We start from the raw sequence: 18361 nt of genomic DNA, 5'->3' as shown, positions 1-18361 counted from the left end.
GTGCCATAGGATTCTCACACTAATATTGATGTGGAAAGCTTTCTGTGTACCTAATGTGTATACCACAGAAAATGAATTCCAAAAATTAGGTAAACTTTAACACTCTGTAAGCTCCTCTAGATAACTGCAAAAGAAACTGTAGCCCTACAAGAAAGGCTTATAGACACCTGTGTTTACAAGAAAACAGAGCATGCCCACACAACAAAAATATGATGACAAATGTGGTAAAATCACCACATGAGCATCTATACCAATCCCCTTCATGTTCTCCTGCAGGTAGCACAAAAATTGTAGCCCCAACTGAAAGTATTCTTGACTACAAGAAAGAGATGATCAAAAAAGAGGTAACTTTGGCAAAGTCCATAAATCTCGAAAAAAATAGTCACAGAGACCCTTTGTTCTAGAAATTGTAGGCATGGAGGGTTTCTAAAAGACTTGTGTTCACTACAGAAAATAAAGTCATGTTTATACAACTGTCAAGTTGGTCTGTCAAATTTGGTGGGTGTGGTATTGATTGGTGTTTTACACTGTGGTGGGTGTGGTCATAATTGGCGTGTCAATGGGTCAATGGGCTATGACCCGCTTACCCTAAGTCCTCGAGCCTCACAGCCATCTGAGGATTGCTGGGGTTCTCCAGGGCCAACTCCTGTAACAGCAAGTTTTTCTGGTCCTCACTCAGCTCCTTATCATTCACAATCTTCTGCTTCCTGTTGGCCAGCTCTCTCAGCTGTTTGAGGAACACAGCCCGGTGTGGGTTGACAATTTCCAGATCCTCATCTGTCAGGATGCCTGCGTACCACGGGGGCGTGGCCGGCTGTCGGAACTTGGGCGGGTCAAGTATGAGTTCCTTGTCCATGTCCTCAGTGCTGGAGATCATGTGATCACTAAGCTGACTAGTCCATGAGCCCGTCATGTCTTCACCCAGCCGGTGGGCAAGCTCGCTGAACTGCTGGGTGATGTTGTGACCCACCTCCCCCATACACATCAGCTTTAGGAAGGGTCTGGATAGGGGCATGTCGATGAGCCGGCTGTCCTGGATGCACTTGGCCAGCAGGGTGCCCATGAAGGAGAAGAGACGCTCTACACGCTCCATGTCAGCACTGTCCTGGGGGAGAGGAGCAGGGAACAACCCCCCAGCTCTCTGCACATAGTACCCTGGGGCCTTCATACCATGACCTATGTCAACCTGGGAATGACAACAAAACTGTCATTTATGGTAGCAGGCCAATGTAAACAAAATGCACACCTACATTAAAAGGATGGCAGAGGAGAATTTCTACATCGTGACTGGTATATTTTTGTATTAATAGAACAGTATTTGGTGCCAAATTAGGTTAGATACCAAAGTTTCTTTGCATTTTTCTGAGATACACAACACTATAATGTGATGTACTTATTTCATTAGTGTTTTATGCCGTACTCTTATAATAAGATGTAATCTGAACTCCTAAATTAATCATGTCCCACACAAAAGATCAAACCCTCTGTGACATCATGATGTAAGAACTGTTTTCATCGAGACTGGAAAGAAAAGTAAGTAAAAAAAAGTGGTGGGTGTGATATGATGAGCTTGCCAAGCAATGTCTACATCCACACATAGCAATGCTTTTGAACTTTCATCCATAAATTAGGCCAACTTTCCATTCAAACTGGAACTACTACAGTTCAGTTAGAATCCCTCTTCTGGCATTCCATGATATATTTCCCAGCACTACACAAGGGGGGTTTACTGTGCATGCCTACCTCCCTTTCCATGACATCCGGAATTTCATCATCACACAGCCAGAGCCCCAGAGATTTACACTGAGTTTCTGCAGCAACAAGGGCATAGAACTCTAGGGTGGGGCCTAAGCCTGTTCCCTCCTCGCCATCAAACTCAATCTGAAAGGCAGAACATGGAATATTTGGTGGAAGCCTACCAAGCTCAAAATCATACTTATTATATCTATGTTCAAGCCAGAACAGAGCATAACCAGAGCCTTGGTATCATTTTCTTGTGTTGCACTTACACAAAACAGACACCTTTTGCAACTGATCCAACACCAACTCCCCCCTCACACCATCCCCCCCACCCCCCACTCTCCATAGAATAGTGTGTTAGGCAAGAATATTTCATATTTGGTGGATTTAAGGTGTACAAAGAAGTCATTACATAGAGCCCCCTTTCTCAACATGATACAGCTGGAAAAAATCTAACCATGTCATCTCAATAGTGATACAAAGCACACAGTTATTAGTTAGCCCAGACATGCAGTAGCCTTACCTCCAGGATGGACTTCCTGTCAGCATGGTACTTCATCACCTGTATTGCCCACTCCAGAAGTTGGTCACCTCTAGGCACTTTGACTCGCTCATGTTTTAATCGGCCCACTCGATACTCATGGGCATCTTCACGACGTGGGGAAGGACCACGGTTGCGGTCTATCGACGCATCGCGTTTGTTTTGTAACCAGACGATAGCCCTGGCAAGCAAGAAAAATAGAAATCATAAGTTAGGAAGTGTTCAAATATATTAAGCATTTTTTTCACTTCTCTGAACAAACATTGCAAGTACAAAACCTGAATGGGATAGGCATCTTTTCATTATGGCTCACAAACTGCAACTGAAAACTATAACCTGAAATGGGTGTGTTTGCTTTTCGTTTGTGATGTAATAGATATTGCTTTGTGGCCACATCTTTACCACACTTGATATTTTGAATTTATTTTGCTGATTCTAAAGAAAATGTTGCTCTCAAGGTCTACCAGCAGAAATGACAGACATATATATCTCATAACGTTGCTACATATGGCACTTGTACTACATTTGTTACAAGAGAACAATTCAAGAAAACTGGGAAATACAATCAGACAAAGGTGAAGTAAGCACTGTACCTTGATGTGCCGAAGGCTGTACAGGCAAAGTAAAGTTGTCTGGTGTCAAATGGGAAGAGCATTGGACACCACTTAGTAAGCTTCTCACACCAGTCTGGTAGAGCATTGCTGGAGAGAACCAGTGGATCCTACAAATGCAGACGTGGGGTTGTAATGCTGTCACTAAACCAGTTTATATCAGCTCTATACATGTACTTCTAAGTTTGCAAAGGCATGTTTTCTTCCTTGATATGACCATACTTGTGGGTCATGTATAAGACACCAGCTGCTACATTTCGCTACACACATGCAAATGTTGGACCAATTTGCTTTTCTGTATAACCAAGTTCTACAGATCCTGACGCAAATAGATGATATTAACCACACACTCTTGAGCAAGTGATCATAGTACAGGTGAATACATGTACTTCTTCTTTCTCCACCCCCCTCCCCCAAACATTTGTTTTCTGGCTTCTTTCCCATCTTTACTGTCTGCTCAGTTTACCTTCACCATCCATATTATTGATGAATACCACCTATTTCATGTGATATACTTAAGAAATAATGGCTTCAATCACTGCATATACCCTGTGATAACAGCAGTAAAAAGGGCTGCAGACCTTGTCCAAATGAATGAAGCTCACTGCAGTTATCACAGTGTATACACAGTGAATGAAACTCACTGCAGTTATCACAGTGTATACACAGTGAATGAAACTCACTGCAGAGTCCACTTTAAACAACCATGAGCACCAAATAAGAATACCACATTTCATATGTTGTATGTCCACTCTGGTTGTTGAATAAGTTTCAGACATTCCCTAAAGTAAGTCTTTAAGTCAAGAGTGTTGAGATGTGGAAATAAAACTAAGAAGACATCGACAATTATGACCAGGATATTTAGCTAACAAGGTGACAAGCACTACACACGAAGCACATAACGTTACTCTACGACAACACTGTTGGGTCGTTGTGGACAAATTCACTGCATACACGTTTCGATATTTGCAGTCAATGTCGTAATTCTCCATGTAGTGCACGTTTGGCAGATGCGTTAGAATATGCTTTAGCAGTACGGATAAAACATATTCTGTTCTGTTAAGAGATTCTGATTGACAGAATGGAGAGATATGTACCTGGATTTGCTGACACAGCTTGTTCGTGATCTTGACACTGCTGAATTCTTCTGCTGGTACATTGAACTGAGCATTACCCACATCTGAAATCAGAACAAGGTACTGGTGTCTATGGTGTCTGTCACTGAATCCTCATACTTCATGTGAAGAAAAAATCTACTGACCATTTTTAACTTATTCAATATTAATGACATTAACTTTGCTAACATGGCTTTGTGATCATCTCCTCCAACATGACCAAAGTATTAAATTGAAACAAGGTATAGGAAGCTAATAGCCCAGTTTAATATTACCTGTATCCATAGATATTGCATAGAGACACTGTAGAAGCTGGAGTACATGGTCAACAGTGCAGGCTGCAGGGTCATTACTGGGAGGAGCATCCCACTCACTGAGGATGTGCACTGAGGAGCCGGTACTGCTGGTGGAACGAGGCAGCTTAGCCAGCTCATTGTGGCAGAAATCCTGTACAAAACAAACAAACACACTCACTTTAAGGTTTAACTTCACATTAAGTACACCTGACTTCACATCACAACCAGAGAAGTACATTTATATTGCTGTAATATAACTCATTTAATATTAAATTAAAACAATATATTGATTTATTAATAACTCAACTTTTCATTTACACAATGGGGTTAGGTTCATGGCTGGAGACAACCACTACACAGCCCTAGGTACCTGACCATTTTCTGACTCAAAGCCACAGCCAAACCAACATGAGCTGGATTCAAACCTGTAACATTATTGGCTGAGGACTAGGGAACAAAGTAAAAACAAGATATCAGGCCTCTAAGGCAGGGACAAGGCCCATTTAACACATTTTCGAACTGATAATGTTGTAAATGAAAAAATGTGAGACCCATGTAGAGCATAATACCAGGAATGGCTTCAAGACAAAACTTTGCAGACAAAAACAATATCAACAAATAAGAAAACACTTCCAACCACATTTTAAGATGCATATACTGATCCACCAAAAGATTTTAAGGTCGAAAAAAAAGGAGCTTAAGTTTTAAACACGAGAATAGCTGAAGGAAGGAAGAGCTGTTTGCACTGAACATGAGGCTGGTGTAAATACCAGTAGCTTCAGAATTACCCTGCGTAATACATCAGACAGACAGACAAATGTAGCCAATCATTCACCGCTAAACACAGTTTAAAGGATACATGAAAAGGTACTATAAAATGAAGAGTATGATTTTAACGAAAATGAAGCAAGATATGCAGTTAAGAAGAAAAATGAAAAAAAAAAATTAAATAAATAAAATAATCATTTTTGAACCATACATCATATTTCTTAACAGCCGCTGTATTTAATACATATTTTCCGTCAGTGGTCAGAAATATTCGGAAATATACGTCACTCATGAACATACATGTACTGACAACCTGGCACCAGCTTAGTGTCCCAGTTCGGGATCTCTCCCTCCATCACAGCTGACATCATCACAGGAGCCTACTAAATTTTTGGACTGACCACTGGCGCCTTCAAAAAACTGTAGTGTAAAGCCATTTTCACAAATCAAGAAGAAAGCAGATAAGTTTTTTTGTACTTTTTTGCATGTTACACCACATCACTTACTCCATATGAAGACAAAAAAACCATTTCATGTATTCTCTATAGCCAAACATGTTTTAAAATATGTCCAAACTACTAAGGATTTTACGCCAACCAAAACAGTAGGGGTGGGCTCACTACGCAGTTAATGCCACTAATTTGGCTGTAGGCAAGTAAGAAGATCCAAGCAACTGACAAATGGCAATAGGAGCCTATTTCCCTAAACCATGTTCTAGATCTGTATGCCATTCATTTTCTTTTCGAATCTTCCATATTTCTCATGTGTTTCATGAATACTATGACTTCTATACAACAACTTTCATATGCACATCACAGACTTCAATACCTGGGGATAATTTGAGTGTTTTAACAGCAGATATACACATGAAATTTGTTAAATTATGAACAAGTAATCCTTATATAAGGCAGTGTATAAGAGAAAGAAGTTTCAATCGATAGTGTAAGAGCTTCTCAGCGTATACTCTGATATTACGAATCATTGTATCTGCATATCTTAATGACTCATACACATATTCCCCAAGTCAAAGAAACCTGGCTGTTACGGAGTTATTTATCACATGTATAGTAGATAAGGTATCATTATACACTACAGCTAATATTTTATCTATGCTATTAAAAATGTTAAAACAGAGCTTTTTGCCGAAAAATCAATCAGTAAAAACTCAATTGATTTTTTTGCTACTCTACAATAGTCCAATCAAATAACTTACCAAAAATATGAATTTTGTTTGTGCATATGTTGCTATTCAAAATCCAGAGTAAAAGTTGTACCTTAAAATGTGTCCTGCCTTGTAACTTTTTCAAATTTTAGGATCATTTAAATACCACTTTGCATCTAATATTTTCGGAAAGGCAGGCATGATTTGAGCTATTCTTGGTAAACAGAGAAAATTCGGTTTCATCAGCAAATACTGATTTTTTTGCCTGAAATCTCCAGTAAAGCCTCTTTAAATTGTACACATTTTTGAGGGGGTGTTGTAAACTGCACTAATGAAACATCTGCAAATTTTGGACAGGAACTCTGAAGACATGGAATTCAATATGTACATCTTAATATGATAGAAAAACAAACTCCACCTGCTCTTCAGTACAAACACATTAAATTAACTGAACTCACTTTATTAATTTCAGTTTTAAACTCATTGTTCAACTCAGAAAGACTACCTATTAAAACTGTAACAACTCAAGAAGTGTATATTTAGGGAAAATGAAGATGAAGAGTTTTATGTAACTTTGATCTAAAAATAAATCATGTAAGTTTCCAACAGATTTCGAACTCAATACAATAAAAGTTTAGACATTAAAGTTTGCATTAATTATCACATGACCAATTTTGGTTAATGTTCCTGTTGATCTGAAATGCCAAAATCCAAAGGAGATGAAAAAGAGAACACTACACTTCCATTCCCTTTTATTGGTACAGGACATTCTGAATACAAAAATAACACAGAATGCTCTTCCTTAACACTATTGGCCAACTAAAATGGCTTGTTTTCATTTGTCAGCCTAAGAGCAGGAACACATTATGTAAATAATTGTCACATTATTCACATCCAAGTCCATGCCTGTTTTACAATATAACTCATGTTGTTACAGAACCTATCAACATTTGAGTGACACAAATTCCTTATCATACTTCGTTCAAATAATACGCCCCATAGTTCTGAGGTCACCTAAACAATAATCAAGTAAAGCTGTGCTCATATTTGAGCACATGTGAAATTGTACAGTATCATTTTGATCACATTTAAACATCTGGTATTTTCTGATTAAAGACAGCTACTTTTATTTTCCAGCTTTCCTGCAATTGTATGTAGTCCCCTGAGCTGTGGTTATCAGCAGACATCAGAACCCTGGTATAAACACTGGATAAAAGGCTAATGATGATTCACAAGTGATTATTTGTTATGAGATGGGTGTGCTTTTTGTCATCAAGTACTGTAAAACCGTAAAAAAATCAAAATACTCTAAAGCTGTACTGCCTAAGACTTGCTCGCACTTTTTTCACAGGAAAGTACAAAATTTCATCACACAAACCAAAGTTAATACCATCCTCATTCAGGCATATCAGGTGAGTAGAAGTTAAGATGTAATATATGTGTAATTTGTCTTTATAATAAAAATACATACACGGAGGTAAAACATTAGCAGCTATAAAGAGCAGGTGCATATTGGTATACACATTAAAACATGCCTCATGCTATGTTAATGTTAGGAAAATACCATCTCAGAGGTTACATTAGTACAGGTTATATACAGATATATATATATATGTATACATATATATATATATGGTGTGGCTGCAGGGCCATGCTAACACAAACTGACACAAGCTATCAATGTGAGGGGTAATGCAGGCCTCAGACACCCAGCTGTGCCCATACAGTCACACATCAGCCAGAGGGGAGCAAATGGAAGCGGTCATGCTAACCTTGTATGCAGCTATTAACTGTTGACAATTCCTAGTCTTTCTAATATTTCTAGAGGTGCCCATCAGTTTCCAGCGCTGGAGAAAAGCTGGCGAGGCGTAGTGACGAAGGTAATCAATCACCTCGGATTTGGACAGGCTGGTGGTGCCCAAATGGCCTTCCACATAGGACAGAGGCCAGTTGCCCTGTAACACATGAGGGGCGGAACAATGCCTACCACCAAACACACGGCGGGGGTGGGGGGCCATATGGGCATGGTCACCCCTTCCATTCAGTCATACTACCACACCCACACAACCCCAGCCCTTGCAGATCTGCCCATCACCAACTCAGTTTGGGTAACCATGCCCACATAGTACAATTACCTCTAGCCCAGTGTTAACTTCACACCCATAAGGATATCCTACCCTCCCCATGTTAAGGTTTGTATTGTATTATGTCTGTACGCCATATGAACATAAAGCTCCACCGTTTAAAACCCCACACATGACTTGTGCCTACCCAAAACATCAACATTTAATGACTGCTAACAGTTTGGCAGTATAAAGGCCATTTGGGTACAACTGTAACGCTGAAGATCTCCATGCTGTTATTTCAATGGTTCATAACAAACGCTGCTTTTTGACACCATCTGAGCCATTACACTTGTTTGAGTTTCTCTCATGAAATCAGAACACAGTTAAATATTGATAACAGAGGCCCCTTTTCAAATTTACATGTAACAAAACTTGTACAGATACTGGTGTCAGAAAGCAATTGAGACAAGTATTAGTTTGGAACATGTCTGAACTGCTGAAGGATAATTGGAAGGATGAGTCTTACTTGTAATCCTGCCCAATCCTGCTTGGTGTCACCATCCTTTAGCTCTTTATACAGTATCCTGCAAGGAAAGGGAAACACTGACAGGTAACTCCAGGTTGTTGAATGATTAAAAAATAATATATAATTTATCATATGCACATAATAAATAATAATTCTTGCTTACAAGAAAAGAGGGTATTTCTGTTTTAATTACACTTTCCATATATTTGACCTAACATTTATTAGGTCATGGCCAAGTTACTTATTTTGTTTGATTCTGAGAGTTCCATTGATCAAAGAGAGGTATTTTCAGTTCTGTTTGAAATGATATCCTACTGAAAAACTGAAAGATTCAACATGAAAAGATATTTTATGTTTATTTTGTGAACTGCAGAGAAGAAGACTGAACCATGTATTTGATAGAAAACTGATTTACGTCATGCCAAGGATTATTCAGGATTATCATTTATGATGTCAAGAGGGTAAAAAGAACACCATCACATTTTTACAACTTAACTAACGTGTTTTCAGTAATTAAAGAAAGGAAAGGTTATGTACCTAACACGTCTTAAAAAGCTAATAATGTGGTGTCACAATAGGTCTGCTCTGAATTACCTCCCCTTTTAGACGGCAGTGGCTATGATATAATGCGAGATTAGTTTGGAGGAGTGGAAATATGAGACGTGGGACTTGGCCTATTAAAGCATGTTGTACGTAGGTTACGTCACAAGAGTGACAAATATTTACTGTTAAACAGGATGTGAAAAAAAGCCTTCTGAGAGCCACAGAAATGTTGAGAGATCTTAAATAAAGTCAATGTTTTTCAGCTTAAGATAGAACATATATCTGAATGGGTTCACTGAAGCTGTCTGTTGTATTTAATTATGGCAAGCATTCTTAAAATACATCCAAATGGATTAAAAAAATACATAGCGTTTAGCATGGGCTTACCAAATAAATTTACAGAATCTGTCTACGAGCTATAGGTATTCAACTAGCTTATGCCGCTTTCACTCCAAAACTTGCCATTTGCCATTTTTAGTGTCCCACAGCGTACTCATAAAAATGCATGTTTTAAACTGGAGAGTGACCCCAAGGGAGGTCATTTGGTGTGGCTCTATAACAAGGCTGTAGACTGTTGATGTTATTCATCAGGGGAGATAACTCACGTGTATGTAGGTTCCCACACTCTCTTGATCCTCTCTGTACGCCCTGTACTCTGCCCCTGGACTAACAGCTGCTGGATGTACTTGAAGATACAGGAGTTGTTCTCTGTCAGTAACACCTCTTCATCACCCAGCTGTGTACGTAATGAATAAGTAATGACTTATCATAAGCCATAAATGACAATCATTTGATATTATAAACATAAAACAATTATTAGGTTACTCAAAAATATCCCTTATTGATGTCTGAAGTTAATTACGATGGAATGTTATTTGAGAGAAGAGCTTTACTGTTAGTTTGAGAAGAGTGGGTACTTACCCCAGGAAGACAGGGAGCCTTGAGGTAGAGCCCTAGTCTGGGCTGAGGCACCTGGTCAGCCTTCTCTAGACCACTGCTCTCAGGTGCACCTGTCAGAAAAGTACACATATAGCTTCGCATGTTTAAAAAAAAAAACAGAATGATGTATACGCATGAAGACATTTGCATTTAGCACATCAGTACAAGTCGCAAAGACATCTGGTTTTCTTAGGGAGCATTCCCATCCAGCATTTTCTCTTCCGCAGTTTTCTTCAGGTAAAAAACATGGTAATGGGCAAAACCCACCGTTTTCAACAAGTTGACAGTATTCTAAACACACCAAATAGACACTTAGGTTAAGTGCTATCACAACTGATTTCACCGTTTTTGACGAGACATGGAAATCAACATAGTGTGTCGCTTAGCGCATTAATACCCACAGCTAACTTCCTCACATGTAGTCGCCGAATCACACTGATCGGCAACGTGAGCCTGCATGTGCAGTCAGTATACACCGCACCGCCGCTATTTATTGTGTATGATGAAACTTTTGAATGAAATAATTATAGAACAATTACCGCCTGAACAAGTAGTGTTTAGCTACAGAATGTTGTCTGGTGTTTTTGTATTACAGGTCATCAATGACGAAGGTAAAATGACATCCGGGAGTGCATAAGATCTATACCTCACTGTCCAAAACATTCACAGATAAAATCCGAAATAAACTGGGAACTAGAAGTTCGGCTAAATTTATACAGGCCTATTTCATCAAACAAAGGAGAAGTATATGGGGCTACTTTGTGTTTTTCTGGAAGTAATACTCAAATTTTTGGATAATAACAGAATTGCATTCCAAAATATATGCGTGGTGTTGTGTAGTTGACTTCGATCGCTAACGGCTGCATTTGTGAAAAGCATGTGTTGGCTGTGGTCATGTGTGTGTGCCGATAAAGCAAAAGAAAAGTAGATACCAACACATGTTGGCTTCCACTGAATGTCGCTTTGATACACGTGGTTGTGTGTCTCCTGTGGACCACTGAGTGAGCTTTTAACAAATTGTAATTTGGTCACCTACAGTAATGTTAGCCGTTTCTGACCGGCTACAGAGAACGATTAAAACCGACAACAAACAGCTAATCGTGTTGTCTGACTGTGTTAATCAAGCATGAATGTAACAGCGCTTCCCGCTGAGCACCCCGTTTTCACAGCGGGTCGACGACCCCAGCTAGAGGATGCTAGGTTTGCTACCGTCTTTTACAAGACAGTGGGTTTCAACACCTGGCGTTTTTTTCTGCAACTGAAGAAAACTGTGGATGAGAAAACGGTGGATGGGAACGCTCCCTTATGTCCCACAACCTGTGATACGACCACTGAAAATTCACATCAGAAGCTATTTTCAATCAGGTGTGTACTTATCATTGCACATAATTACATCAACTACTTGAACAAACAGTAACCTGTCTATCAATAAACAGACAAATCAAGCCAGACTAAATTCCAAGAATTACTTTAGAGGACATAACTTCAACACTAAAATTGTTACTAAAATGAAAGTGCATGTACATATATGCATAAGCTGATGGAGGAAGCTCTATGATGTCGCTTGTTATCCACACCATGCATATGATTTATCACTATAACAATGAAAGTTCATGTGACTGTATCCCTAACCTGGAGCAGGGATCTCGAAGTCCTGAGTCTGGTTCACATTTGTGCGTCCAGGCCTGGGGTCAAATGCTGGTATAAGTGCTGAGAATTGTCTTTTGAGGACAAATTCGTCATCCCAGGTGCGGCGCCTCCCACCCCTCATATCCATCTCTTCTTCCTCCTGGACACAGAATACAGTGCCGTTCATAATCAAGGTGAGTCAGCAGAAAATCAAATCACAACATATAGCTTACCACTGTTCTCAAAATGATCAATATTCCCACAAAAATCTCCTATTATGTCGTGTTGTGTGGCATCTGGCATCCAGCTAACAGTCCTGGAGACCAAAAGTTCCATATACAAGAACATACATATTCTGCCTCTTAATTATGATTGCTCCCTGTTGCTTGAATTGCACTGAGGTTTCTTTGTTTTCCTATCCATATACGTGTACAAGAAAGCCAACACGAAGTTTTATTTGGTCTAGAGGTAGACGTCCAAGCGAAGATCCCAAACACTGTTGGTGCAAATTGCAACAGGATCACCAAGAGCTTGAAATAAGACCTCACACCAGTAACCTATCTGTACGTCACAGGATTAAGTTCACCTGTAACTCAAAAGGTTAAAGGGCAGCTCAAGTAATTGCACAGCCAAAAACCCTATTATATGGAGGAATGTATTCTCAATTCTTTATTCTCTTGCGTATGATGTTAAACACCAAGTAATTACAAAGGTTAAAATTTCCTCAAAAATATTTGGTATTTTTTTTTTTTTTTTTTTTTGTCATATTTATGCTGGTGCCACCATAAAATATGAATTTCTCGTCGGACTATGACGTCGTAAAAATATGCCTGTGTTGCTTACTTAAAACTTGGCATTGCATCATTATAAATAATTCCTGGATTTTTGAACATAGCTGTTGATTAAATTGTTGTTTCGTAGAATTTAATAGAGCTCACGGTTGCACAACTTCCTTACACGCCGGTGCTATCCCCTATGCGACGGTAAATGAGCTAACATTAAACTAGTTAAATGACCACGTGTTAGAAGTGTATCATGTGAATGGCCTCATGCGCCACATTCTAGTTCTTAAAACAATACGGTTTTGGATTTTGCAAGAAAATTTGACTGCGAAAAAGATTCGAAAAGCGGTACATCAATTATCGTGAGGCGAATGTCCTCAAAAGATGTAGGTAAGCGCATTTACTGTGTTTTTAATCTTCCTTTCTATGCATCACGATTCCAGCTGCGGTGCATTAAGACAGTTGCGAGATGCGTCAACTTTTAATGTTATAAGTTTCCAATCATCGGAATTTGAATTTACAACACTTTCCATTTGAAAGAAAATTGTGACTAAAACAGAAAATAAATTGTCGACATGTTGCTTAACCCAGCTCTTCAACAGATTTAGTCATTCAGGATATTTAGTATTTTATTTTTCTCAGTTTGTCTTCAGCGAACAAAAAATCGTTCTCAGGAAATTGTCATTCTGTAACCTCTCTGTATTTCAAGCCCTTTACACATGTTCTCAGTCCTACAGAGAAAATTGGCTTGGCTTGGTAAATCATATCACAGTTTACTCACAATTTAAATACCACACTGTTCGCTGGTAATTTCAAAATCAAGGTTCTGGGACTACTAGTAATTCTTCAACCATTTCACGTTAAAGATTTTTTTTTTTTTTTGATTGGTGTTTTACGCCGTACTCAAGAATATTTCACTTATACGACGGTGGCCAGCATTATGGTGGGTGGAAACCGGGCAGAGCCCGGGGGAAACCCACGACCATCCGCAGGTTGCTGGCAGACCTTCTCACGTACGGCCGCCAGCATGAGCTGGACTTGAACTCACAGCAACCGCATTGGTGAGAGACTCCTGGGTCATTACGCTGCGCTAGCGCTTTAACCGACTGAGCACGTTAAAGAGAGCGTGTTACTCCTAACACACTGAAACATGGTAATGTAACTTCTGCGCATCATTTGATAATAGCACCTCTATGCTGGTTGTGAAAGTGAAAGTGAACACAACAATTCATTCTGTTGCTTAAGATGAAGTTTAGTGATGAATGTTGACTGACAGCTGACTACTGATGACAGCGCACTTTCTGAAAAGGTCCACTTTAACTGAATTAGGATAGAAATTATGCCAAGCATATACGATTAATTCATGAGAATATTCATGAAGATGAATGAAGTGTATAAGAACATGCATACTGTTACCCATAAGGAGAAGTCTGGCTGTATATAACACAGGCAGTCATTGTTTAACTATACTGAACCACTTTTTGCATTTGCCAAAGAAGGTTAAATAATAACTGTCACATGCATTCTGCAGACAGTGAAGCAGTTATTTTATCCCACACAAATTCAGTTATGTGCTCTATTGTTTTCTGTTTGCATAAACAGCAACTTTCTGCATTTTCCCTGTCATGCTTGTCAACAGACACAGGCCAACCCTCAGGGCATACACTGACAGTCATGCTTGTCATCAGACACAGGCCAACCCTCAGGGCATACATTGACAGTCATGTCCATTCCTAACTTTAAACGTCTGAAATCTTAACGTGTTTTGTTTCAACCTCATCTCAGTTCCGTGTCAGGAAATGATCAGAGAAGCGCTAGATTCTTCTATGTCGTATAGTACTCATGAATATTTCACTTGTGTTTGTACATTAGTCACCTTCTACAAGGGTGGAGGAAACGGAGGTACAGCCAAAGGAAATTTCTGCACAGTAGCCAGATATGCTGTAGGTATCAAACATCATCAAGCACATACCATCAGGTTAGAATTAGACCACATCACCGAAATTGAGATGTCTGATTCAAACATACCACTGCAGACCACTGTGCAACAAGAGCAATGACTGAAATCTCTTTTACGAGTGAGCCAGTTTCAGGGCCCAAGAACGCAAGCCCACAGACATCAGATTTTAATATCAGCAGATTAGTACAGTATAAAAGAAAGTGAGTAAGAAACGAGCAGTCCACTTACAAATCTTACCAAAACATCCTCATATTCCTCATCATCTTCATTGTCATCCTCATTTTCATCATCCTCATCATCAGGCTCTGGTAATTCGTCGTCATCTTCAAGCTCGGCTAATAGTGTTGTCGCTCGGCAGCTGTCTAGCAGATCATTGTCACTCTCGCTAGATGTCGAAGTCAAGCTCATGGTCAGCGCTTGGCTGAGGGAAGTCACATGACCGCTGGTTTGAGCTGCTGTCAGTGTGTTGGACGTATTAGATGTAGTATTGGTGAGATTGGGGTAACTTTGGGCGGTGCTTAATAAATTACCTGTAATAATAACAATATTTCTCAGCAATGTTGTGAACTACAATTATTAGAAATTCTGTGTTACACATGGAAAATTTATGTAATTAACCTACAGATTAACACAATTCTCTATCAGTACTTCCTTGATCTTCAATAGTTTACATTGCAATTTGTGAGTGAGTGAGTGACTGGGGTTTCACTTACAACTTTACTTAACAATTTTTCAGTTATATGATGATGAAGGAATCCTTGTTGCAGGACGCATTTCCATCGCTCTTTTATCTAGTGCTGCTTCACCGAGACGCCTTACCGAAAGCAAGTAAGCCGTCCCGCCTGAACCATTATACTCATACGGGTCTACCAGCTGTTACACTTTCCCCTTCATGCTGAAGTTACAACATCCTCTTTTAAGGTCTTAGGTGTGACTCGACCCAGGATTGAGCCTGGATCTACGGCTCCCGAAGCAGACACTCTACCAACTGTGCTACTGGGGCCAGTTTGCAATCTGTAGATCACTTCATAAGCCATATTAAAAACACAGATGCAGCATCATCTTTCACAAAACTCATACTAAATCAAAGAAACTCAACACAAATGAAAATCTGGCCATCCTAAACCGACAGTATCGGCAAAAGTGGGGTGGGTGTTTTTTTTTTTCTTTCACAATAAGCTTTTGCACCGGACTGAATTGCACCGAAAAAAAAAAAAAAAAAGGAAAATTTATGGAGAAAAGCTTAAAGAACTACTATAGTGTGAAGACCTGTATGTCTTAAAAGCCGGGTTCAATGATAATGATTTAGATAGTTTGAACTGCTTTCCTAAACCGTACATAAATAGTAATGTATTATAAACGCGGTCACTAGTTTCAGAGGACAGTATGCAAACAAAAGTTTTCTGTCGTTTCCAATTTTGCCTGGTGTGATGTCATGTAAAACAATTTGTCATCGCTGATGTATAGCAACAAATGAAGTCGTACTTTCAAACGCACATGACATCATTCCGGCATAACTGCCTTACTCGATGTCGTATACGGAATATTATAACGTCACATCAAGAAAATTTTACAGAAACTGCCATGATTTTGTTTTTGATGACACTTGACTTGTACAAATTATATAGCGTTATTCGTCATAAATTTTTTTGAACCGTGGTTTTAGCTCTGTTCCCCTGTTCATTTCATTTGAATATTTCTGTCTAGCTTCTCTTAGGACTGAAGTAGCACTTTAATAAGAACATCTGAGTAGGGCTCTTCTTCCATGGGTAGGTATATCTACAAGAAACTAACATCTTTCACATGACAGCTCTTTGGACAAGATACTTACTAGGTGAGTTAGATAGTGCTAATCGGACAAGACTGCTGGCGTTGTTGCTCCGTGTCATGTTATTACTGTTACTGCTCCTGTTCCGCCTGGCCACCGAGGCAAAGGACTCCAGCAGGCTCACTGTTTGCTCCATGCTGGTCGGCAGGTTGGGAACACTCACACTCATTGGGTTGGAGGAATTTGTTCGGTTCTGGTTATCTCCCTTACGACTATCCATTTTGACATGTTTAATGTGAGGGCCTTTGAAGGTATCAGGAAACTGATCTGGCTTGCCGCCCTCTGCGCCCACAATGTCCTCCTTACATTCAGAGATATTGCTGTCAATGCTCTCTGACCTCTCTGCTATGGCCCCCTGGAGCATGCCAAACCCGTAACCCGAGTGTTCAGGGCGACAGTTATCCCTGTTCTGCTGCTCCACTCCGCGATGAACCACAACCATGGACTCTGCGGTTGAGCTCACCTCCTCAGCAGGGTCCACAGTGACGGTCACAATGGCGTCAGAACTGGCTGTATTCACAATACCCTCAGCGATACTCTCCGCCGTCTGTGTACACAATCAAACTGGTCTGTATTACTATTTTCATGGTAATGTTATGTAAAAGTTATGTATTTATTTGACTGGGTCTAAAGCAGTACTCCAGAATAACGACTTTTGCTTCAAGGAGAAGAAAACTTAAAGCAATGACACTATAAGCTGAAAAGAACAAATTTTTTTTCTATCTTGTGGTTCCTGCCGCATAATTTTGCGATTTTTCCTTGCCATAGACATAAAGTCTGAAAAAGACAAAGCTGGCATAAATCGCAGAGTTCATCGCATCCTCAATCTTTAACACCCTGTAATTCATGCTCGGGGTGAGTTGCCTCTCAGTCAATGAGAGTAGTTAAAACTGCCGGCTTGTTTATGTAAACTCAGAACCTACATCCAACATTCCAGTTTCCCCGATCGGAAAACGAACTGTACTGTTCGCTACCTTCTGGGAAGAGGAGTTCTACCGGAAATGTACCAACTGCACTTCGGCAGTTTCCGACAGCAATTCTCCTCCTAACACAGAAGACTTCAGGACTAATTCTTAGGCAAAATGGAGTCGCCCACAGCGGATTTTGGCGCTGACTTTATTTATAATTTATCACCTTGAGATACAGGTTGAACCAGGTAGGCAAACATTTATGATGCACTTTACATTTAAGATACAAAATATGTGCATATATTTTCGGTGAAAACACTGTTTCTGGTAGTGCTGGAGGTTACAACTCACAATTTTCACTGACGAGGTAAGGTTCTCAGCTGAGGAAGCCTGCTCAGTACTGGCCACTGACTGTTTCTCTGACACATCACTTAAACTTGGGGTCGAGCTGCTCTTCCTGCTTGTCAATGCACCAATCTGTTCCAGGAAAGTCATCTGACAAAATCAAGTTATTTGTTCCTCAGCAGTTGTCGTTAATTTTTTTTTAAGCTACATCATTAAATCAGTTATACAAACTATATAATAGGATATTTTAACATATTAAAACCACAAGTGGACTTCAAGCAAAATAATACGCTAAAATTGTAACGTTAAGAGTAATACTTACGCTATTAAAAGCTTTCCTAACTATACTCTTTCTTTGATTTGTATGTTGCAATGATGTGCAAGACAAGGAGGATTCTTTAAGTGTACGAGGCCTTGAGGCATGATAGGGTATTCACGATGAACCCAAAGTTGGCCAAGGAGAAAAGAATACCGAATTAATATAACTGTCATGAAAACAATGCCAAAAATATATGTTTTAGTCTAAGGACAATCTAGAAATGAAAAAGGCATGATCAGATAACCAAAGATTCAAATTTTACCAGGTAAGATAAGAACATGGA

General features: G+C 39.5%; 1 protein-coding gene across 1 annotated transcript in view; it reads right to left on the bottom strand.

Annotated features, from left to right (window-relative positions):
• Positions 1-18361, bottom strand: part of LOC135469368 (E3 ubiquitin-protein ligase HECTD1-like) — a 45828-nt gene that overhangs the window by 5612 nt on the left and 21855 nt on the right. Inside the window, 14 exon segments of the mRNA XM_064747999.1 lie at positions 588-1186; positions 1744-1881; positions 2264-2462; positions 2875-3002; positions 3990-4072; positions 4283-4454; positions 8006-8188; positions 8826-8883; positions 9974-10104; positions 10290-10378; positions 11940-12096; positions 14916-15208; positions 16510-17053; positions 17766-17909. Coding sequence (XP_064604069.1) covers positions 588-1186; positions 1744-1881; positions 2264-2462; positions 2875-3002; positions 3990-4072; positions 4283-4454; positions 8006-8188; positions 8826-8883; positions 9974-10104; positions 10290-10378; positions 11940-12096; positions 14916-15208; positions 16510-17053; positions 17766-17909 — 2918 coding nt within the window.

Source organism: Liolophura sinensis, chromosome 6, assembly GCF_032854445.1.
Source record: "Liolophura sinensis isolate JHLJ2023 chromosome 6, CUHK_Ljap_v2, whole genome shotgun sequence".
Taxonomy (NCBI): Eukaryota; Metazoa; Mollusca; class Polyplacophora; order Chitonida; family Chitonidae; genus Liolophura; species Liolophura sinensis.
Note: the sequence above shows the minus strand (reverse complement) of the source record. Positions and strands in the feature narration are given on the sequence as shown.